Source organism: Primulina tabacum, chromosome 17 (genome assembly GCF_025594145.1).
Source record: "Primulina tabacum isolate GXHZ01 chromosome 17, ASM2559414v2, whole genome shotgun sequence".
Lineage (NCBI taxonomy): Eukaryota > Viridiplantae > Streptophyta > Magnoliopsida > Lamiales > Gesneriaceae > Primulina > Primulina tabacum.
This window is the reverse complement of record NC_134566.1, coordinates 4,458,090-4,481,516: the sequence shown is the minus strand read 5'-3', so window position 1 is coordinate 4,481,516 and position 23,427 is coordinate 4,458,090. Positions and strand designations below refer to the sequence as shown.

Here is a 23,427-nt window from a genome sequence, read left to right as displayed (position 1 = left end):
GATGCATTTGAGGAGAGGAGGGATGAGGACCAGTGAGCTGTCTTGGACTGAGCGGGGGCTAAACCCGAGGACCGCCCATGTTTTTATGAATACTTTTATGCATGTTGTTTCAAATACTATGATTTTTATGAAGTGTTTATGATGTTTAAACGATTATTTCTTTTGGCAAATTTGGTTGTGGTTGTTTTTATTTCAAATGTTTTAGACGAGAAATTTATTTTAATGCAAATTTGAAAGTTTATTTTGTATTTAAGAAAATTTTTATTTTTCCGCAAATTTCAAGTAGTTTAAAAGTACGGTACGTTACAGATAAGGTGCATAATTTTGAAAATTTTGTCGAGTTTGAAAATATGGTTGTGGAAATTGTGCAGCATTATCATTCCTCCAACTAAAATTTGGATGATTTCGCCAACCTAGATTGTAATTTTGAGAAAATTGTTTAAAATTTGGCCTATTGAAATTGTTCAAAACATTGACTTGTTCATGGAGACATTCTTTAAAAGAGGGCAAAGTGGGACAATCTTTTGTAGAATGATCACTTGTATCACAGATGTGACACACAATTTCTTGAATAACTTTTAATTGACCATTTTTTTTTCAATTCAAGTGCCTCAACTTTTCTTGCCAAAGAGGTAAATCTAGCTTGGAGATCATGTTCATCTTTGAGGGTGTACATACCTCCACCAGATGTGGGAGATTGAATCTTGTTTGATGGTTCGATTGTATGTATAGTGTCCCAATTTTGAGCATTTTCAGCTAATGAATCGAGATACTCAATTGCCTCATTTGGATCTTTATCTTCAAATGTTCCATTACACATAAATTCAATCATTTGCCTATCTATAGGTGTTAGAAACAACTCTCCAAATTTCAAAACCATGATGTGGACAAAGATTAAGCAATTCTTTGTATATATCCCAACACTGATAAAAAGTTTCTCCTTGTTTTTGAGTGAAAGTGATGATTTGCCTTTTGAAAGAATTTGTTCTATGAGATGGAAAAAACTTTTTCAAAAATTGTTGTTGCAATTCATCCCAAGTTCGAATGGATCCCGATCTAAGATTTTGTAGCAAAGTTTTATCTTTACCTTTTAAAGAAAAAAGAAAAAGCTTAAGTCGAATGATGTTCATGCTACAATTTAGATCATTATATGTGTTGCACACTTCTTCAAACTCTCGTAAATGCATATGGATTTTCATAATCTAAGCCATGAAAATTGGGTAAAAGTTGGATAATACCAGGCTTAAAATTGAAATGAGATGCATCAGGGGAAAAAACTAGACATGAAGGTGCACTAGTACTTGTAGGATTCATGTGATCTCTAAGTGTTCTTCGTCTATCATGATCATGTTGAAATTGAATTTCATCTTCATTTTCTTGGATGGGTTCTTCCGCCATGTTTTGTAAAAATAAAGGGTTATTTCAAATGAGTCGACCACTAAGTGTACGTGACCAAATGCTCATGCAAATGCAAATGCAAAAGAATAAAAACACACAAAAGCAATAAAAATTCAAATAAAGAAAAATAAACTATAAACAGAATTAAATAGACTTGAAATTAAATTATACTTCCCAGCCAACGGCGCCAAAAAATTGTTGCGACTTTGATTGTTGCACTCCCAAGAGCAGGTTGTCAACAAGTAGTATAATTCGGTGAGTCCGAATATCGTATCCACAGGGAAGCTAAGGTAATTACAAGTCCACTACAATGTCTTTTTGTTTTTGTTTTTGTTTTTTTTCTTTTAATGGTTTTAATCTTTAATTGATAATTTTTAATTGTTCAAATTTTAATTTAAGTAGTTTAGATTAAAGGATCCACTCTTGATATTTTAATAAAGTTAACATTAATGAATATTATTGAAATCCACTTAATAAAATGGTTCCAATATATATTAAATAATCATATTTTTATTATGTTATATATTATTATATTATAAATATATAATATATACCAAAACTTGTAAATGTTGTCAAGTATTTATTGTGCTATATATATATTTGTAAACACTAAATCAAGGTTCCCACTTTAAATGGTTGGTAAAACCAAACAAACATTTAAATGGTTCCAAAAAATTAATATTATGATATAATCATATAATAAATCAAAGCATCCACTTTAAATGGTTGGTAAAACCATACAAACATTTAAATGGTACCAAGAAATTAATATTATGATATATTCATATATAATAAATCAAGGCATCCACTTTAAATGGTTGGTAACATCAAACTAACATTTAAATGGTTCCAAAAATTTAGTGTAACATATAGCAACAATAAATCAAAACTCCCACTTATAAGTAGGGTATAATAATACTTAAAGAAATAAATATAACATAAACAATAAATAATGATTAAATAATATAAAACATAGATTCTTACCTTTTAATAACCTTATTATCATGCCAAGAGTTTCACCTTTTCATCTCAACTTTGGGAAGTTAGCTACTCATTATTCAAAGTGTAAAACTTTGAATATGAATTTAACATGCTAATTATATTTAAATGAAGAAATAAAGGAAAAACAAAGAGAGAAATATTATGAACTCAAAGGTTTCACTAGTAGAAAAATCGGATTTTACTTCGGCAGACTTTACTTCGGCAATAATAAATTACGAAGTAATACATTACCAATAACTTCAGTAATAACACAAGCGAAGTAAAATAATATATTTTACTTCGGATGTTTAAAAACACGGGCTTCACTATATTTTTTTTATTATATTTTACTTCGGCATATCAATATTGATGAAGTAAAAAAATAAGAAAAATAATTTCATGCTGAAGTAATAAGATGAACCGCGCAGATTAACAAAGGAAAATAAAATATAAACATTTAGCGATGGTTGTTAACCGTCGCTATTAGTGACGGGGTTTTAAAAGCCGTCGCTATTGGCGATGGCTTTTTAGAAACCGTCGCTGATCTGTTCGCTTCAAAATTAACCTTTTACAAGTGTCGCAGTGTATAAAAGAGCTGAAGCCGTTAGGTATGGGTTAGTGTTCTTCTTCATTGTCCCTCGCCTGAATTCATTTCTCTCAAAGTTCTCCCTCCTCTTTTCAGCTTTCTTTTTTCACACTAAAACACAGAGAGCAAGAGGAAGAGAGTTTAGAAAAAGTCGGCGTAATGGAAATGGGAGCTTCGGAAAAATGGCTGCGGCCTCTGTTTTCTTTGCTGCTGCTCGTGCTTTTCGTCGGAGCAATGACAAGAGTTCACAAAAACGAAACCCAAAGTTTCAGGTTTTTCTTTAGTCCTCTATGACTCCTTTTCCCTGAAGAATCTGCTAGAAACGAGTTTGTTTCGTTTCCTTTGCATTTTGAGTGATTTCTTCTATATTGTTGAATCCTGAATAGTTCCAAATTTTTTACGATTCTTTTCTTCGTTTATTTAATAGATTCGTTTTTTACGGAGAAATTCACGCCCGTATATCTCATTTCTATTGTTATTCTGCAGGGTTGTGGAAAAAGAGCAGTTGCAGAGCTCTCCAAACTCGACAATGGCGGCGAGGTGAGAAACCATTCCACTTAACGTAACCAAACATTGCATTCTAACTAAACCTCAGCCGTTCATATTTCCCTGGAAAGAATATGGCAGAGGTAAGCTTAATTTTGTGCTTCATTTTGACTATATTCTTTGTCAATCGACCACGGATGTTTTAAATTAAAAAAGATTGGTGTAGAAGTAGTTTACATGTGGTTGTGACTTTATAAATGCTGTAATAATTACAGGCAACATATGTATGTGATTATATTTTGAATCGCGAGCTCGATGGATCCTCGTCATCCAAGGATGCGTTTCTCGAGGTAAGCTGAGCATCTTATGCTGCTGAAGTTGAACTTTATTTTCTGTATTCAGATTTGCAGAGATTGTTTCCTTTGCAGAAATTTAAATATGTTGTGTCCAAGGGTTTTGATCCAGACGTAGACCTTGTAAAAGTTGGTGTTGCAAATCAAACAACGATGTTGAAGGGTGAAACAGAGGAGATTGGTTAGTTACAAACCAGTGTCTTAGTTTCTCAACATGTTAGTATTGTGTGGCATGTGAATTGATGTTGGTCTTTTATCGTACAGGAAAATTAGTCGAGAGAACCGTGATGCGCAAGTTTGGAGTGGAAAATCTTAACAACCATTTCATAAGTTTCAATACTATTTGCGATGCAACTCAAGTAAATTCTCTCTCCTTTTTCTAAATATATCATACCTACTTTTTTGTCCTTGATATGATTTTGAAGACCCGTAGAGTTTTTATCTCCAGCGACTCTGTTTTGGTGATTGGATCTTATACTGGTCGTTGGTGGTTGGAACTCAAGCAACACTTCGCATCTTCAAGAAATTGCAGAGGAGCGTGGAATCCCTTCTTACTGGGTCGACATCGAGAAAAGGATAGGTCCCGGAAACAAAATAAGTTACAAGTTAAATGTACGTACGCTTCTACTGACAATTCGATCTCGTTATCATCTATCTGGTGCACAAGCATTCTTTCATGTTTTATGTTCAAATTTAGTGAGAGAATGCATAACTTAAGATTTAATCATCTAAAAAATAAACTAAAACAATCAAATCTAATAACAAAATATGTTCTTTTATTTCTAACATTTTAAAGTTGCATTTGACAGCATGGTGAGTTGGTAGAGAAAGAGAACTGGCTACCAGACGGTCCTATCACAATCGGCGTCACTTCTGGTGCATCGACGCCTGATAAGGTAACCTAAGTTTGCTCAACTCTCGAGAATTTTGAAAGATTGTGGGCTGCAGCTGATCTATTCTTCGTGGATTTTCCTTTGTTGTATCTACAGAGAGTATGTAATATGTACAGATTCAATCAATTTAAATACTTTTTAAATATATATCTGTCGATTTTTATTTAAAATAGAAGAATCTAATGTATTTTTTTTTAAATTTCAGTTTGCAGGATGCATCAAGAACCAATATTACAACCAATCTCAATATGGTGAGGTCAGAAGTGAATGGAGTGAATTTGTCTACTCCTATGTAGGTGCTTAAATGGATGGTGTATGTTAGGATAAATATTTTGTTTGTCATTGTGGATTTTTGGATATACTTTTGGTTTTGTGGATATAATTTTGGGTTATTTGTGGATTGATGAATATGTAATTGTGGATTCGTGGATATTCATCATTTTTAGATGGATAATTTATGAATTTAATTATATTAGTGTATTAAGTCATATATTGGGAATTTTTTTTAACAATTACTTCATCAATACGAAATCAGACGAAGTGATAGAATTAATTTACTTCACCATTGTTATGTAAAAACGAAGTTGTTTTGCGCAATTACTTCACCAAAATATAAATTATTGAAGTCTTTCGAACCACTTACTTCGTCACTAAATGTAAATTGTGAAGTAACATAATATAAAATACTTCAACAAATAGGATAAATTTTGAAGTTGTTTGCGTCTATTACTACACTAAAATACATAACTATGAAGTCTTTCAGATGAATTACTTCGTCACTCATTGTAAATTGTGAAGTAAAATATTATAAACTACTTCGCTAAATAATAATTAAGACAAAGTTATATATGTCTATTACTTCACTATTTACAAAAATCGATGAAGTAAAACACATTTTTTACTTCGGCACTGGTCCAATTCTGGACCGGTTTTCCTTCAAAAACCGGCCAAAGACTTCAGTAATTTCAATCATACAACTTCGGTTATTATGCGAAGTAAAAGGTACATCTATTACTTCACGTCCATATACTTCGGCAATTAACTACCTTATTACTTCATTGAATACGCGAAGTAAAAAGCGATTTTTCTACTAGTGTTTGTTCATAAAATGAGGGATATCTCAATACATTACAATGCACTCCTATTTATAGCCAAATTTGGGGAGACAACCACAAATAAAATATTATTTTTTACACATAAGTCTTCATTGATGTTCCAAGAAATTAATATTTTAATACACATCAATTTTGAAAATCTTCTCATCCGAATTTTCTTCTCCACATAAAATAAAACATGTAGATATCTGAGTTGTTTGAATTGTGGTATTTTTTTTTAACCATTTGACCAAGTAATTTGAGAGATATGGTCAAAATACTAGAGCATGATAAAACTGCCACTTCTTTGGTAACTTTAATTGTTGTTTAATTTGATCCCACTTGTGAGAAGATTTTTATCTCATGTTTGCCACCAATATTGTAGATATTAACATCTACTTTCTATAGGTCCAAGAATCATCTTAATCACATTTGCAATGCCAAGTTTATTCTTGTTTTATCGAACCTGTAAAAAATAGTAAAAACTTATAATTACACAACAACTTATATTTTATACAATTTATTATAAAACATATAATATTTAAACATTTAATAAAATAAAAACTATATATTTATATTATAAAACATTTAATTAATATACAATTTTTTATCTTGATCAAGGGGTGTGAGTTTGTGTGTTTAAACATTTCATGTTCGCAATCTTGATTTTTATGTTAACAAAACTTGTTATTTTCTTAGTGCGCAAAAAGTTGGAACTGATTAGGCTTCGACCTGATCAGTTACTAAGACAAAACTGAAGCTATCGAGACGCTAACTGAAGGTGCCAACTGATTGATTGACCTGAACCAGTCAAATTGATATATCAAAGACCAGTTTCACTGATGGTTCAGTTGATAGGTGGTTCAACAGAAGACCTTCAGAAGCCCGGCCAACTGATGAAAAGTACAACTAATGAAGAGTCCAACTGAATCAGTGAAATCAGTTCAGCTGACGAGCCAACTGAGTTCACCGCACCAGTTCAAGACCAGTTCAAAGTATCAGTTAGGAACCAATCAGTTTGAAGAGCACGACAAGCTTATCAAGTGGAATCCAGCTGTGCACATGGGTATAAAAGCATTTGTACGATCATGGTACAATAATGAACGTTGGAGCAGAAGCTTAAAGCCAAAACGTTCCATAATGACTGTCACAAAAGACAAGACAAATTTCGAGTAACGAATTCAAACTGCAACGAAAATATTTGATGAGTCTAGATGTACGGTCATACACTGCATCTATAAATACAAGATCAAGACCATAAATAACAGACTTAAACAACCAAGTGTGTGCATTTAAAGGAAAGAAGAAAGGGCACGCTCAAATTCATATCAGCTTAAGAAAGAAGCAACCAGCCCAGATTTGAGGGAATACTTCAACATGTTATCAGCTTAGTCTAGAAGCACAATTCCGTCAGTGTGTGAGAACACATTCATGTTGTATTCATATATTAGTTCTCACACATGCACACACAATCACTCACATATACAGAGAGTAGAGCTTAAAGATTAGCTGAGTGAATCTTGCACAAAGACAATAAACTTGTGTATGTAGTCTTGCACAAAGACGTAAAACTTGTGTATATAGTCTTTGACACACAGACGTTAAACAAGTGTTGGTTGGAAGGTGCTGCCTTCAGTCTAGACTAGGAGTTCAGTTAGGCAGTAGAGTAAGTCCTAAGCTGAGTGGGTTTGTACGAAGGGTTGTATAAACCAAAGTCTTCTAGTGGAACCTACCCGAGGAGGTAGGAAGGGTGACGTAAGAGCAGTTGAAGTCTACGAACATCCATAAACATATCTTGTGTATTAACTGCTTAACTTTGTTTTAAACTGATTTGATCAGTTCAGCTGATATCAGTTCTGTTCTCACCATAACTGAACTGATATAAGCCAAAACTGATTCCTCTTATTTCAGTTGATCAGTTTACACAAGCTAAAAGCTTTCAATTGATCGGTTTTCTTAACGAAAGATTAGTTCGAGTATTTTTCGCTTGGTTTAAAACCAAAATCGATTTAATTTATCGGTGTCTACATTCTTAGAACACGAGCTATTGCAGCTCATTGAGAGTATTGTGTTTGAAGCACCCTCGCAAGTGCCCTTCACACGATCCATCATTGTGTGTATATGTTAGGGCCTTGTTTATTATATAAAATACATGGTGCAAGTTTAATTTCATTAAACTAGTATAACAGGCCCAATAGATACTAATTAAAATATTTTACTAAGGAAAGTTTGTGAAAATATTGGTCTAGTTCTCAAAAAGTCCCTATCTTCATCGAAAATTGACTACCAGTTTAAAATATGACTCGATGCGTGAAAACATCTCAAAATATCTTATTTTCGAAAATATCCATTAAAATATACCATATATTAAACAATTAAAAATAATTATTTAATAAAAATATTTTCTCTTATATGGTCTCCGTTCCTCGATCTCGTCTCGAATAACCTTTAAACACACTTTTATGCATTCTAATGTAAAACCCTATTTTAAACATGTAAACATGCACACTATAATTAATTCATGCATTTAAAACCATTTAATTAATCATTTTCCATTTTCCCTAGATTTGCATGCAGTTTGATTACGTTATCACATTTTGGACCTTTCAATTCCTCCTTCCCTTAAATGAAATTTCATCCTCAAAATTAAAAATTATCGAATAACTCCGAGTAGCGACTTCTCATGTCCCTCTCAGTTTCCCAAGTAGCCTCTTCCTCCATGTGATTTAGCCACTTGAATTTGACAATTTGTATAATCTTGTATCGGAGTCTTCTTTCTTGCCTATCCAGAATTTGTATGAGTCTTTCCTCGTATGACATATTCGGAGTCAGAGGCTCATAATTCAGTACAAGTTAAGGATTTGACATGTACTTCTGCAACATCGAGATATGGAACACATTATGCACTCCATCTAGCGTCGGTGGCAACGCCACTCTATAGGCTAATATTTCAATCTTCTCCAGAATTTCAAACGGTCCTACGAACCTCGGACTAAGTTTGCATTTCTTCGCAAATCTCATAACACCATTCATAGGTGCTACTTTCACTAATACGTGGTCACCTACTACAAAATCTAGTTCTCTTCGTCGCTTATCGGCATAGCTCTTTTGTCGGCTTTGTGTAGTCTTCATCCTATCTCAGATTTTGACTACTAGCTCCACTGTTTGCTTGATCAAGTCCGGACCCAATTCTCCTCTTTCACCAACCTCATCACAATGTACAGGTGATCTACACTTCCGTCCATAAAGTTCCTCATAAGGAGCCATTCCTATAGACTATTGGTAGCTATTGTTATAGGTGAACTCCACTAGAGGTAACTTCGGTTTCCCAATTCCTTGGAAATCGATCACACAAGCTCGAAGTAGATCCTCCAAAATTTGAATCACCCTTTCAGACTCTTCCTGAAGGACGCTGTGAACCTCGGATCTCTGTCAGAAAAAATGGACACTGGAATCTCATGCAGTCGGACTATCTCATGAATGTACAGATCTGCATAATTTTTCATTGTGAATGTCGTCTTAATAGGTAAAAAATGCGCTGATTTCATAAGACAATCAACTATCACCCAAATGGCATTGAAACCACTAATAGTTCTCGGAAATCCCACTACAAAGTTCATCGTAATATTTTCCCATTTTCACTCGGGAATAAGAAGTGGCTTAAGCTTCCTTGTTGGTTTCTGATGCTCTGCCTTAAGTTGATCGCATGTTAAACACTCGGTCACAAAAACGCAAGATGTCTCACTTCAAGCCTGGCCACCAATACAATGAATGCAGGTCCTTATACATCTTCGTGCTTCTAGGATGAATGGATTACGGGGTATTGTGAGCTTCCTTCATAATAACCTCTCTTAGTGAATTGCCACTAGGAACCCATAGTCGATCTCGGTATCAAACTATGCCATCCTCCTCATAATACAGCTTCCTACCCTTAGTTTCATCTATTAGCCTCCATTTTTGCAACTGCTCATCAGAAGACTGACCCTCGCGAATTCTATCCCTCAAGATCGACTGTGCTGTCATAGTAGAAATATTAGAAGCCTCGCTCCAAGAATATATTGCAAGCTCGAATCGTTGAATCTCCACTTGCAATGGTCTTTGATCTGTCCATTGCGCAATGACTGATTTCTTTCTACTCAAAGCGTCTGCAACTACATTAGCTTTTCCCGAATGGTAACTAATATTGCAGTCATAGTCCTTTACCAATTCAAGCCATCTTCGTTGCCTCATGTTAAATTCTTTTTGGGTGAAAAAATACATCAAACTTTTATGGTCGGTGAAAATCTTGCAATTCTCTCTATATAAGTAATGTCTCAAAATTTTGAGAGCAAATACTACTGTTGCGAGCTCGAGGTAATGAGTCGGGTAATTCTTCTCATGAACCTTCAACTGTCTAGATGTATAAGCTATCACTCGATCATTTTGCATCAATACTGTGCTTAAACCAAGCTTCGAAGCATCCGTATAATGAACATACTCTTCTTGCCCTGATGGCATCGACAAAACTGGCGTTGTAGCCAAAGCTTGCTTCAACTTCTCAAAACTTCCTTGGCATTAGGATCCCCAAATAAACTTCGAATTCTTCTTTTTCAAGGCGGTCAAGGGTACCACGATAGTAGAGAATCCTTGAATAAACTTCCGGTATTATCCAGCTAGACACAAGAAGCTACGGATCTCGATTATGATATTTGGTACTGGCCATTCTTTAACTGCCTCGACTTTGCTCGGATCAACCTCGAGTCTCTCTCTAGAAATAATGTGGCCTAAGAATGCCACTCTCTCGAACCAAAACTCGAATTTGCTAAACTTAGCGTATAACTTTCTATGTTGCAATATTTTTAGCGTCATTCTTAAGTGCTGACTATGATCCTCTCGGCTCTTTGAGTAAATCAGAATGTCATCTATGAAGACTATGATGAATTGATCCAGATACGGCTGAAATACGCGATTAATGAGATCCATGAAGATTGTTGGCGCATTGGTCAACCCAAATGGCTTGACCATAAACTCATAGTACCCATATCGAGTCCTAAAAGCCGTCTTATGAACATCATACTGATTCACCTTCAGCTGATATTATCCCGAACGAAGATCTATCTTCGAGAAAATCGATGCTCCTTGTAATTGATCAAATAAGCCTTCGATTCTAGGCAATAGATACTTATTCTTGATCGTGACTATCAATAATCAATGCAGAGTCGCATACACCATCCTTTTTCTTTACAAATAATAACGGTGCGCCCGACGGAGAACAACTAGGGCAAATAAAACCCTTGTCCAGCAACTCTTGAATTTTATCCTTCAACTCTTTCATTTCGGCGGGTGCTAGACGATAGGGTGCCTTAGAAATTGGCACAGTGCCCAACATCAACTCAATAGAAAATTCTACCTCTCGGTCCGGTGAATATCCTCAGTAAAGACTCTAGGAAAGTCTCTAACAACCTCAACATCCTCTAGCTTCTGAGTGACTGGTACATGTGCTGAAGTAATACATGCTAGGAAAGCTTGGCAGCCTCGCTTCATAAGTTTTCTTGCACAAATGCAGGAGATGATGTGCGGCATTTTCTTGTTCCTCGCTACCTCAAAGACAAAAGATTTCTCGCTGGGCGGTCGAATAGACACTGACCTCTGCCGAAAATCTATCGAAGCTCCATTCAATTATAGCCAATCCTTGCCAAGAATGATGTCGAAGTCAGGCATTGGGAGTACGATAAGATCTGCCCGAACCACATCTTTGTTCAAACGACGCTCCAGATTCTTCACGATGCTCGAAGTGACCATTTGATCACCAGAAGGAATAGAAACCTTGAAGCCCAATCCCATATCCTCGGGTTTAATCTTTAGTCTCTTAACGAATGTCTTGGATATGAATGAGTGTGTAGCTCCCGAATCCAGCAATGCGTAGGTCGTTACACCTAAAATGAATATCCTCCCTGCGACGAATATACTATCAAATCCAATCGTGATGAAACTTAAGGTATTTCTATCATTAATTACCCAAGATTCTCGAAAATTTCAATTTTGACCCAAATATTTTTGGAAATTACATTTGCAACCATAAAGTTTCAAATTTTCTTCAATTTGGTCCTTTATTTTTCAAAAATTTACGTTCTAGCCCCATAAAATTCGAATCCAATCAATTCAGGCTCTAAAATCTCAAACATCATTGTTTTGATCCCTAGGACTCTAGAAATTGAGAAACAGCCTCCATTTATCGAGGCTTTGCAAAACAGCCCCTAAACTTTTTAAAGTTTACAATTTTGTCCTGGAATTTTCGAAAATTCCAGATTTTACCCTTGAACTTTTTAGTTCCCTTAATTTAAGTCCCTGGACTCTTAAAAATTCTGATTTAGCCATTGAAATCTCGACCCCATGCAATTTAGCCCTTAATTTTTGTTTTTTTGCACTTTGGTCCCTAAGATTTCGAATTAAGTCAAAAACATCCCAAAATCTCATTTTTTTTCCCCCCAATTTTAAGCCTTAAAATTTATACTTTTGTTCAATTCATTCCTTTACATTATCAAGGCTTACATTTTATGCTCAATTTCTATAATTTTCAAAGTCATCCCTTAAATCCAACCAAGGTAGAGCATGCAACCTAATTTTCTCTAAGTTCTTCATTATCCCAATCAAGTCCACTAACAAATTTAACATTTCATGAAATAAAAGCAATATAAAAATGTTAAACTAGGTTACAAGTGATTAAAGTCGTGCCTTGCTCTTCCTCGGCGTCCTCAGCGTGCATCACAAAAGCTCTGTCCACAGTCGGTCCTTTCTTCTTCGGGAAATCAGCCGCTTTATGTCCTTTCTCCTTGCATATGAATCACCTATATGTTCCCCACATGCACTTACCATAGTGTAAGCGGTTGCATTCTTTGCATAGTGGCCCCTCTTCGGGTTTTGGTGCTTCAGACTGTGGTGGCTTCTGTTGCCCCAGCTTCTTCCATTGTCCTTGGGGCTTTTGTTGCCCTTGAGCTTTCGTAGGTCCCGTAAATTGTCACTTATTCGGCTGAGAATTATGCTAGTGTTGTTGCCTCTTGCATTGCATCTCAAAATCAATATCTTCAAGGTTTGCTCAGCTTGGAATGCACAAGCAGTGGCAGCTGCATAATTCGTCAGTCACATCAACATCACATCACGGCGTATAGTAGGTCGTAAGCCATCCAAGAAGTGACTTAGTTTCTCAGCAGCATCCCTAGCAATAAGGGGTACAAAGTGACAACCCCTATCAAATTTCCTAACAAAAGTTAGCCACAGTCGTGTCCTGACGGAGAGCCATGAACTCCCTCTTCAATCATATACGGACGTCAGCAGTAAAATACTTCTCATAGAAGATGTTTTTGAATTGCATCCAAGTGAGGGTGGCTAGATCTACTCCATGTTCAGCTCCCTCCCACCAAAGAAAAGCGTCATCTCGCAGCATATATGTAGCACACCTAACTCGGTTAAAATATCCCATATTTAGATAATGGAAATTCACCTCAAAAGATCGAATCCAACCCTCAGCAGCAAATGGATCGGTGGTGCCAGAAAATTCCTTCGGGCCAGCCTCCAGAACTGATCATACATGTCGTGCTGTGGCCTCGAAGCATGCTGAGCCTGCTACTCAAAGAAACGTGTCATACCCTCTAGAACACGAGTAGCAGCATCCTCATTAGGAGGTGGGGGTGCATTCCCTTGACAATCCTCATTAGTCTCAACTTGCCTATCGGTATTAGGTGCTCGTCTAGGAGGCATTATATTTGAACGTTTTCCAAATTCTAAACGTAACCAACATGTATTTAAATCTAAGCTTCTAATCATGTAGCATATAATAATCTCTTTTTGAGAAACTTTAAGCATAAATGACATTTAACTTCAAAAAACTTTTTGTAACGTCACGAAAATTTGAAGGACCACGTGAACCACATGCATGCAAATTTATTATTAAATTTCTTTGGTATTTTATTTAAATTTTTTTAAGCATTAAATGCATGTTTATTTCATTAATTTGTGTGTTAATTCTTGGTTTATTTAAAGTTCATGCATAATGGCTTTTAAGTTGCATTTCGCGCTCGAACGAGTAACGGAGACCGAGGATTTATCAGGAAAATATTTTTATTACATGATTAATTTTAATTAATTAATATGAAGTGTTTTAAGGGTGTTTTTTAAAATAAGCCTTGGTTGGGTATTTTTACCCGTCGGGTTATATTTTTAACCGGTACGCAAATTCTAACGAATCGGAGAACTTTTTGAGAGCTCGAGCAATATTTTCAAAAACGTACCTAAATGAAATATTTTTCGGGAGTGTGTTTGGGCTTGTTGGGTTTAATTTATTAATTAGTGGGCTCAAAACCTTTTTTATCCATTTAAACTTTTAATTAGGGCCCATTAGTAACTTAACTACCATATAAAATAAACCCTAAACTCTTTTCTAGTGATTGGCCGCCCACCTCACTTTTAGCAGCTCCTTCACGTGAGTTTTCAGCAGCATCTCCTTCCCCTTTCCGCTGCAAGTCACGGCTCTCTTAGTTTCTTCAAGAAAACTCCTCCCCCGCCTCTCCAGTTCACGTCCCACGCGCATATCTTCAAGCTTTTGTTCTACGCTAAGGCACATTTTATATCATTCTTTTCTCATCATTCATGCTTTATATATACTTATATGTGTGCATCATGCAACATTAAACTTAATAACAACAATTAAACAGCGGAAACAAAATAACTTAATCATCTTACAACCCAAACTAAAACAGAACAATAATAGCAGTCTTAAACATCAATACAACCATAACGAAAACATAATTCTGAATGAGAAAATGGTAAACCACATAAAACCTCTACTGGATCACCACCGAAAACCCAACTGCTCTAGCCATTGCCTTGGCCGTCCGAACCATCCAACCTAAGACCGGTCCCGTGGAATGGGGTGTCCAAGATGAAAACAAGGACGTAAGTGACAATCGCCCAATACGAGAATGTACGAGTATACAAACTGATATGATGCATGCGAAATGCATTATGATTGGATATCAAGGATCAAGTCAAGAATCTCATGCTTAGTCTAGAAGTGCCTGAGTGTGTAGTCTCTGATCTGCCCTAGGCATGTTTTGGCTCCCATACTCATCATCAAGACGTGAACCTACAATTTTCAGGTCATCAGAGCCAGCGGGTCCCGTCGGACATTGTAGCTCTCGATGTCTCATCGTCCACAATACAGAATAGGGATGAGCGGCCCCAAAAAATGAGGTATATCTCAAAAGATATCAGGCTCAACATGATATGTCATGCATAATATGCCAAAACAGTAAAACATGTATCATGCAGCATATAAGTGTGTATACTATGCTTGGATATCTCAGTCAGTACATCACGTACCTCACTAAAACAATCTGACAGAAAGCTCTGAACCTAGACAATACCAACAATATGAAATCACTATCAAATCAGATCCTGAATTACCAAACATGCTTCAAATTTCTTCCTAAAAGCTTTTGGATTATACATGTGTCCGTCGTCAGCCCGCTGATGATGTCTCGATCCCAGTTCACCGACCCCCCCTCGAGTCGATACTAGCTCTGAAACTTCCCGATACCAAAGTGCCCTAGAAACTGACTAGAAAACCTAATGTATATGGCTAGAACTCTCTCTGAAGGAAACGGTGTAGGAAACAAAAGAATTCAGCTTTCATTTATAGGCTGCATCCGGAATATTTCAGAAAATCCGAATCAATCTTATCTGCCACGTGTCATAATCCCATTCGTCAAGTTAGAATTCTCGGGATAATGAAATCTGAAGTAGGTTGGGTTGTTCATTTTAAATTCGGTAGAACCCAACAGATTGATCCCGAATTATCAATTTCTTAATAATATTTAATTAGCAACTCTTTAATCATCTCTTAATTAATACTTCGTTCAAAATAAGGATTCAGTCATTAGAGCTTCATCATTTTTTTATTAGATTTTTAGTATTTAAACATACCACATAGGATAATTAGTGAAAGCGCAGATTTCAAATCCATTTTTCTTAAGATCGTCAAGTAATACTCCAACTCCTTCAATATAGGAATACCCTTGTCTCGTACAACTTTTGAAGCCAAGAAGTAAGCAGATATGTCCATAATATTGCCAAAAGAAGGAAAATAATACAGCATAAACAATATTTGCTCAAGGAAAAACCCATGGCTTTGAAAATATTATATCTTCAGGAAAAACAACATTTATGCATTTCATATTAGAGAAAAGATTGAAAATAAACTTGAAAAAAGGAAAAATACAGGGCATGGTATAGACATAATTCAAGTATAGTGATATGTTTTATATTTATAAATTTATCATATTCAAAACTCTCACACATATAATAATTATTTTGATATTATACACAGGTACATAACTATTTTAACAAACAATTTCGAGTCTTTGATCTGAAAAAAAAACTCAATAAATACAAGTGAAGTTCAAGCACAAAAATTATGCACAATTAAACAGCCAAATTCGGAAAATTCAACCATCTGAATGCAATGAAATTCTGAGTATCGTGCTCAAATTCAAACCTTGTATGGAAATTTAACACAAAACGAGATATAAAAAGTTGTGCTGGAATATGAACAATTTCTAAATTACCATTAGGGGATGTCACCTCTTCCAACACATCAGGAACAATCTCTCCACCTCTCCAATGCGTGATTCATCAACTCCTTCACAAGTTTTACATGTCCCAATGTTTTAAATTATTCCACATTATCAATATTTTCAGTTTTGCAGTTATAAATTTATATAATACGATAATTAAATCAAATTCTGAGGGTAAAAAATAATGTAAAAATTTGTTGCCTTGTCAAATATTCTGCTCTCCAAAGTAGCGACACAACTTCCTTTCCGCCATGGCATCCGCTTTCTGTAAAACATCTACCACAACTTTTCTCACCACCCAATCTTCACTACTCTGTGGTGAAAACCAAAGAACTCAAGTGTGTAGAACATTCCCAATTAACACTAACAAAGAAAGCTTTGCCTTGAAACTATCCGTATCCGGGGTGGTGAAGCGTTGAAGAAGAGAAAATCCGACGGCTAGGGTATGAGAAAATTGGGGGTCGGGATCATATCCTAAAAGATAATATTCGCTACAATTTTTGGTTAAAAAAAATCAAAGAACGGTTTTACAAAACCTATTAACTTTGATCTTTAATAGTAAGCTAATAGACGACAGTTTATTACAACCATTGTCTTTGAACATATTAAAGAATACAAAAAGATAACGTTTCAAAAAACCGTTTTCTTAGATCTTTAAAAAAACGCACATAAACAACGGTTTATAAAAAATATTGTCTTTTACAATATAAACAACAATAATCCACAACGGTTGACTAAAACAGTTGTCGAAGCCCCAAAAAACCTGCTCATAGACAACTAATTTTGATAAATCGTCGTCTTTGATCCATGTTGTCTTTGATCAGAAAAATGCTCAAAGACAACGATTTTCATAAAAACCGTTGTTAAAAAGAAAAATACAACTGTTTTTCATAAAACCATTTTATTTTGAGTGTGACTGAATCTATATTTTCTTGTATGTGAAGTTTTAGTGATTTTCCCAAAGTCAACTAAAATCACGGAAGAAATACAATTAGGAAACAAGCATTTACAGTCAACCGCAATTCAGCAGACCCATCGCGCAATTATCAGAAGTTCTATTAATATCTCCAAGGTCTACCGAAGAATTCACTGAATTATCAGATAACTTTTATTGTCTATTGAATAAGGATCGATGGCTGTATTACATTGGATTTTTTCCTTTAACTATTGAATACATTTTATCAGCAAATCTAAATATTAGAGAATGTTCAGATATTACAGACAAAAAATATTTTGGTCGTTGAATGTTAGTATTGCAAGCATTTATTGCTTCATATTGTTTTTGGAATAAGACGTATGACACATGACATCTAATATTATTTTTGATATGGTCTTGATGCGATTGTATTATAGTCGTTCGAATCTAGATGTTGCAAATCAGCTATAAAAGGTCATCTCGAGCTTCAACAAACTCTCTTGATTCATCTTCAATCTACCATCTATTCTTTCAAATATTCTGTTGGAAACTAAATTTCGGATGTTTGACAAACTGAACACTTGAAAGATTGATCGTAACTGATCTAAAATATGCAAATTGATAGTTGCATAAAACTGAAGATTAATGCACAAATTATCAAAGACAACTGTAAGGTCCAAAAATTAAAAAGACGTAATCCAACTGCATGCAAATCTAGAAAATATGAAAAATGATTAATTAATTGATATTAATTGCTTATGTGACATGTTTATACGAGGTTTTAGTAATTTTTCTACTTACATGCATTAAAATGTAATTTTAAGGGTTATTCGAGTTGCGATCGAAGAACGGAGACCGATGGCTGAAAATAAAAAATGTTTTTATTAAATAACTGTTTTTAATTATTTAAAATAAGGTTGATGTTTTTTCCTGTTTTTGAAAATAAGGAGTTTTGAGGTGATTTTATACGTCGGGATGTAAATTTTATCAGTGTTAGTTTTTCAAAAAAAAATACGAACATGTTGGCAACCAGGCTAATAAATTCACAAACTTTTCTACTCAAAATAATTTTTAATATTTTAATTAAGCACTAATGAACCTAATTAACTTTCTTAATGAGCCTAACCCTTATTAGTGGCTTAATTAAGTATTTAATATGTAATTTTGACCCTAAACCCTCCAAATCCCACGCCCACCTCCCCAATACAATTAAAATTCTCTCCACCAGCTTATGCACTATACACACACGAGATTTGTCAAGGGAAGCTTCAGTTTTTGAAGAAGCAATTCAGCTCTCTACGTCGCCGTTCTTCGCATCGTCGCTTCGTTTTTGTGCGTAAAAACGCAAAGGCACGCATATTTCTTTCCTTCAAACATCTATCACACCCTAATATATATGAATTTCATCATGTTTTGTTTGAAAAATAAGTGACATTTTTATTTATTTTCGTTTTTACATAAACATAAATTTTTAAAACTTGGTATTTGTTTCAAAATCATGTTTGTATGATGTATAAGGGGCTGCCATAAGTTAGGGATTGAACAAGCATGCTTTTAAACGAGTTAGGGTCCTAAGAACACCACCCATATGTTGCACAACATGAAAATATGAAAACTGGTACAACGTTGTTGTCATGGTATTGTGGAGGGTTCGGTTTCGGCCATGGGTACTTGGCTTGGGACCAAGGCTAGCCATGGTCGTGGTTGAGTCGAGGGAAGAATCCTAGCCATGCTAGGACTCGAACACTAGGGGCTGGGAGGAGTCCTAGCAAGCTAGGACTCCCACCCGAGAAGAAGCGCGCATCACGCGATGGTTGGGCAGACTTGGAAGGAGCCAGGGGCTTGGACAAGGGGCTCGGGCTGGGCTAGGTCAAGGGGTTTGGGTCCTAGGAGGGTGCTTGAAGGGCTGGGTCAAGGGCTGGCTCGGTGGGTTAGGTCCTAGGCGCACAAACAAGAGTCCTTGTCATAAGGGGTTCTCGGCCATGCAAGAGCTGGAGTTGGGGCTTCGGTTTCTGTGGCTGGGGTCAAGTCCGTGGGTTCCAAGGGTCCATGAGGGTGTCTAGAGGGGTTGGTCAGGGATTAGTTCAGCATGGTTCGAGGGTGGCTCGAGAAAATAGTATAATGGCTCGGGGTTAATGTTTATGAGTCAAGTTAGGAGTTTCAATGAACAAATTAATCGAAACAAGCCTCACGAGGGTCGAGTTGTGGTTCACGAGGGCTAAAATAATATAACATATCTAAGTTTTGAATTTAGGAATTTTATATTAATGTTTGAAATTATTCGGGATTAAAACGCATTAAAAACGAATAATTAAAGATAAATTAAAAATTCTAGCATTTAAGCTAAATAAAATTATGAAAAATTTAATTTAAGCTTAAATAATTATTTGGGACATGTTAGAGTCAATGAAATGAAAAAAAGTCAAAAACGTGAAATTTTACGTCTAGGTGTAAAACGATCATTTTACACCTGAAAATTAATAACATCATGACAGTGCTCTGAATCTTGTTTTATATGTTAATATACTTATTTTAAATGTTTATGGAATTTTATGATAAAATTTTGACATTAAAAGACATGTTGCATGCTTGGTTTCTAAAAATAAAAACGATACGTATATGCATGATTTTTTTTAAAGTGATGATAATATGTTGAAGGATGGGAAGGGATTTTGACTAATACGATGACACGTGATACGATGATATGTTAATACGTAAGGCCAATGCTCAGTTGACGGGTGAGAGTGTCCCTGGTGTCCCCGCCGCCCAGTACTATGTTTACATGTAGATGGATCCATCGCCCTAATACGAATACGAAAGTCACAATCAACGATCTGAATTCACCGAATATGATTATGTTTATGATGGATATGAATATGTTGATGATAACATGGATACGTTTATGAAAATATGAAAATTTTTACTTTATGCATGTCATGAAAATATTATTTTTACGTAAAAGTATTTTCATTGTTGCTTGTGATTTTATACATAGTATTTTTTATCAAGAATACGATGTGTTGAGTATTTAGACTTACTAAGTGTGATTGACGCAGGTGAGTATGATAATATTGTTGAGGGAGGCGTGGATGCCTGATCTGACTGGACTGGAGGTGCACATGACCCGAGGACCAGCGCTTCTATTTTCTGCAATTACATTTATGTTTATGTTAAAGATTTACGACTATTTATTTATGTTTTTGAGAGATTTTGAGAGGTTTAGTATGAGCTATATTTTTCCACTTTATTGTCTTTTAGGTTTGGTAAACGTTTGACGATTTTACGATTTGAATTATTTACTTTGATTTTTCAATTATGAGTTGGTTGGTTTATTTTAAAAAGGTGTCAAAAATATTTTATATCTTTGAATATGTGTTGGCCGAAATCATGAGAGGTTTTTTTTAAAAAAAATTTTTTAGTACTTTTTAACAAAACGAATAGCAGACGTTTCAGTTATTATCAGAGTCAGGTTCTGTAAAGGGTTGTGCCATCATCAGCGCCGAGAAGATTAGTCATCAAGCCTCAAATCTGTAAGTTTTACATGCTTTATATGATTTAATATGATGTTACATGCATGATTACATGAAATATATGTTCACGTCACATGCTTACTAGCTTTTTGAGGACATATGCTTTATATGCTTAAAATGCTAAAATGAATTAGAATATGCAGCATGATTAGAAACTTAGATTTAAATGCATGTTGGTTACGTTAGAATTTGGAAAACGTTCAGATAAAATGCCTCCCACACGTGCCCATGTTATTGAGAATCAAGATGAGAACAGTGTGAACCGTCAAAGGAATCCACCCCCACCTCCTAATGGGGATGCTGCTACTCGTGCTTTGGAGGGGATGGCTCGTTTCTTTGAGCAGTTTCAGTATGCTCCTAGGCTACAACACGATGTTTTTGATGAGTTCCTGAGGCTAGCGCCGAAGGAATTTTCTGGCACCACCGATCCTTTTTCTGCAGAGGCTTGGATTCGTGCACTCGAGGCACACTACCAATATCTGAATATGGGGATGCTGACTGTGTGAGGTGAGCCACATATATGCTTAGGGATAATGCTTCTTTATGGTGGGAAGGAGCTGAGCATGGCGTCGACATCGTACTCTTACTTGGGCTCGATTCAAAGAGATATTCTACGAGAAATATTTTACTGCTGATGTTAGAGGGCGACTGAAGAGGGAGTTTATGAGCCTCCATCAGGGAGACTCGACTGTTGCTGAGTTAATGAGGAAATTCGATAGGGGTTGTCACTTTTTACCCCTTATTGCTAGGGACGCTGCTGAGAAGTTGAGACATTTTCTTGATGGCTTACGACCTGTTATTCGTCGTGATGTTATGATGTTGCGTCCTATAGATTATGCTACTGCGATTGCCTATGCTTTTCAAGCCGAGCAAGCGTTAAAAGAGATTGATTATGATGCGCAGCGCAAGAGACAACAGCACCAACAACACAATCAGCCAAACAAGAAGCCATATACGGGTCCTCCTAGACCTCCAGGGCCTCAAAAGCCCCAAGGACAAGTCAAGAAGCAAGGACCACAAAATCCACCAAATCCTGGAGCACCTAAGTCTGCTGATAGGCAACCATGCAAGGAGTGCAATCGTTTACACTATGGCAAGTGCATGTGGGGATCTTTTAGATGCTTCATATGCAAGGATGAAGGGCACAAAGCTGCTGATTGCCTGAAGAAGAATGCACCTACTGTTGGAAGAGCATATGTTATAAATGCTGAAGAAGCTGAGGAGGAGGCAGACAATACGCTTATTACGGGTAACCTAGTCATTTAACATTTTTATATTGCTCTTATTTGTATGAAATGTTAAATTGGTTATTAGAATTAAATTGGGATCAAGATTAACTTAGTGGAAATTAGGTTGCATGCTCTACCTTAGTTGGGATTTAAGATATTATTTTAGAAATCATAGAAGTGGTGTTGATTTTGTGCCTTTTTTTATGTGAAAGATGAAATAATTCCAAACAATAGCTTTAGGGCCAAAAATAAAGAAAAATCTTAAATAAGGGTTTTTGGGAGTTTTCGAAATTTTATAGGGTTCTATGTGCAATTTTTGAAAGATAAGGGGCTTAATGACAATTACCGAATTATTAAGGACTAATTCGAAAATTCAAGGACCAAAATACAAAAAATTCGAAAAATAAGGACCGAAATGCAATTAATCGAAAGCTAGGGAATTAGATGCAATTTCCGAGAATTAAGGATAAAAATGTAGAATTTTCGAAAATATAAGGGTTAAATTGCAACAATTCGAAAATTTGAGGACTAAAATGCAAATTTCAAAAAATTGAAGGGCTAAAATGCAATTTTTCAAGAAATGCTTAAGCTCAACGCGTAATCTTCACAGAACTCTGGGAGAATAATGATATAAATTCCTTAAGCTTCAACGCGAAAATATTTAAAAGACGTTTTCGCCGCAGGGAGGATTATCATTCAAGGTGTAGCAACCTATGCACTACTAGACTCGAGAGCTACACATTCCTTCATATCTGAAACCTTCATCAAGCGACTAAATATTAATCTTGAAGATATGGCTTTGGGTTTCAAAGTTTCTATTCCTTCCGGTGATCAAATGCTCACGTCATTGTGAAAAATCTGGAGCTTCGTTTATGCAGAGATGTGGTTCGAACAGATCTTATTGTACTCTCTATGCCTAAATTTGATATCATACTTGGTATGGATTGGTTATCCGCGAATGGAGCTTTGATTGATTTTCTTCAGCAATCAGTGTCTATTCGACCGCCTAGTGGTAAATCTTTTGTCTTCAAGGCGACGAGGAACAAGCAAATGCCGCACATTAACTCTTGTCTGTGTGCGAGGAAGCTTATTAGACGTGGATGCCAAGATTTTCTAGCATGTGCCACTACTGCACATGCTCCTATCAGTCAGAAGTTGGAGGATGTTGATAATGTCAGAGACTTTCCTATCGTCTTTCCCGAGGACGTTTCTGGCATTCCGCCTGACCGTGAGGTGGAATTCTCTATTGAAGTAATGTCGGGCACAGTACCAATATCTAAAGCACCTTATCGTCTAGCACCCGCTGAAATGAAAGAATTAAAAGATCAAATCCATGAATTGCTAGATAAGG

At 35.7% G+C, this 23,427-nt stretch overlaps 1 protein-coding gene and 2 long non-coding RNA genes across 3 annotated transcripts; 2 read left to right on the top strand and 1 right to left on the bottom strand.

Annotated features, from left to right (window-relative positions):
- Positions 1-2,932: 2,932 nt before the first annotated feature.
- LOC142531523 (4-hydroxy-3-methylbut-2-enyl diphosphate reductase, chloroplastic-like) lies at positions 2,933-4,229 on the top strand. Its single transcript, XM_075637683.1, has 6 exons — positions 2,933-2,987; positions 3,062-3,237; positions 3,452-3,505; positions 3,727-3,801; positions 3,880-3,985; positions 4,069-4,229. The coding sequence occupies exons 2-6, from the start codon at positions 3,148-3,150 to the stop codon at positions 4,185-4,187; spliced, it is 444 nt and encodes a 147-aa protein (XP_075493798.1). The 5' UTR covers positions 2,933-2,987; positions 3,062-3,147; the 3' UTR covers positions 4,188-4,229.
- Positions 4,230-4,275: 46 nt separating this feature from the next.
- On the top strand, positions 4,276-5,143 carry LOC142531525 (uncharacterized). The gene is made up of 3 exons (XR_012816313.1): positions 4,276-4,416; positions 4,614-4,796; positions 4,903-5,143. It is a non-coding gene; the product is annotated as an uncharacterized LOC142531525 (long non-coding RNA).
- A 9,308-nt stretch (positions 5,144-14,451) lies between these two features.
- LOC142531451 (uncharacterized) lies at positions 14,452-16,860 on the bottom strand. Its single transcript, XR_012816300.1, has 3 exons — positions 16,603-16,860; positions 16,393-16,466; positions 14,452-14,675 (listed from the first exon to the last, which is right to left on the bottom strand). It is a non-coding gene; the product is annotated as an uncharacterized LOC142531451 (long non-coding RNA).
- Positions 16,861-23,427: the final 6,567 nt, after the last annotated feature.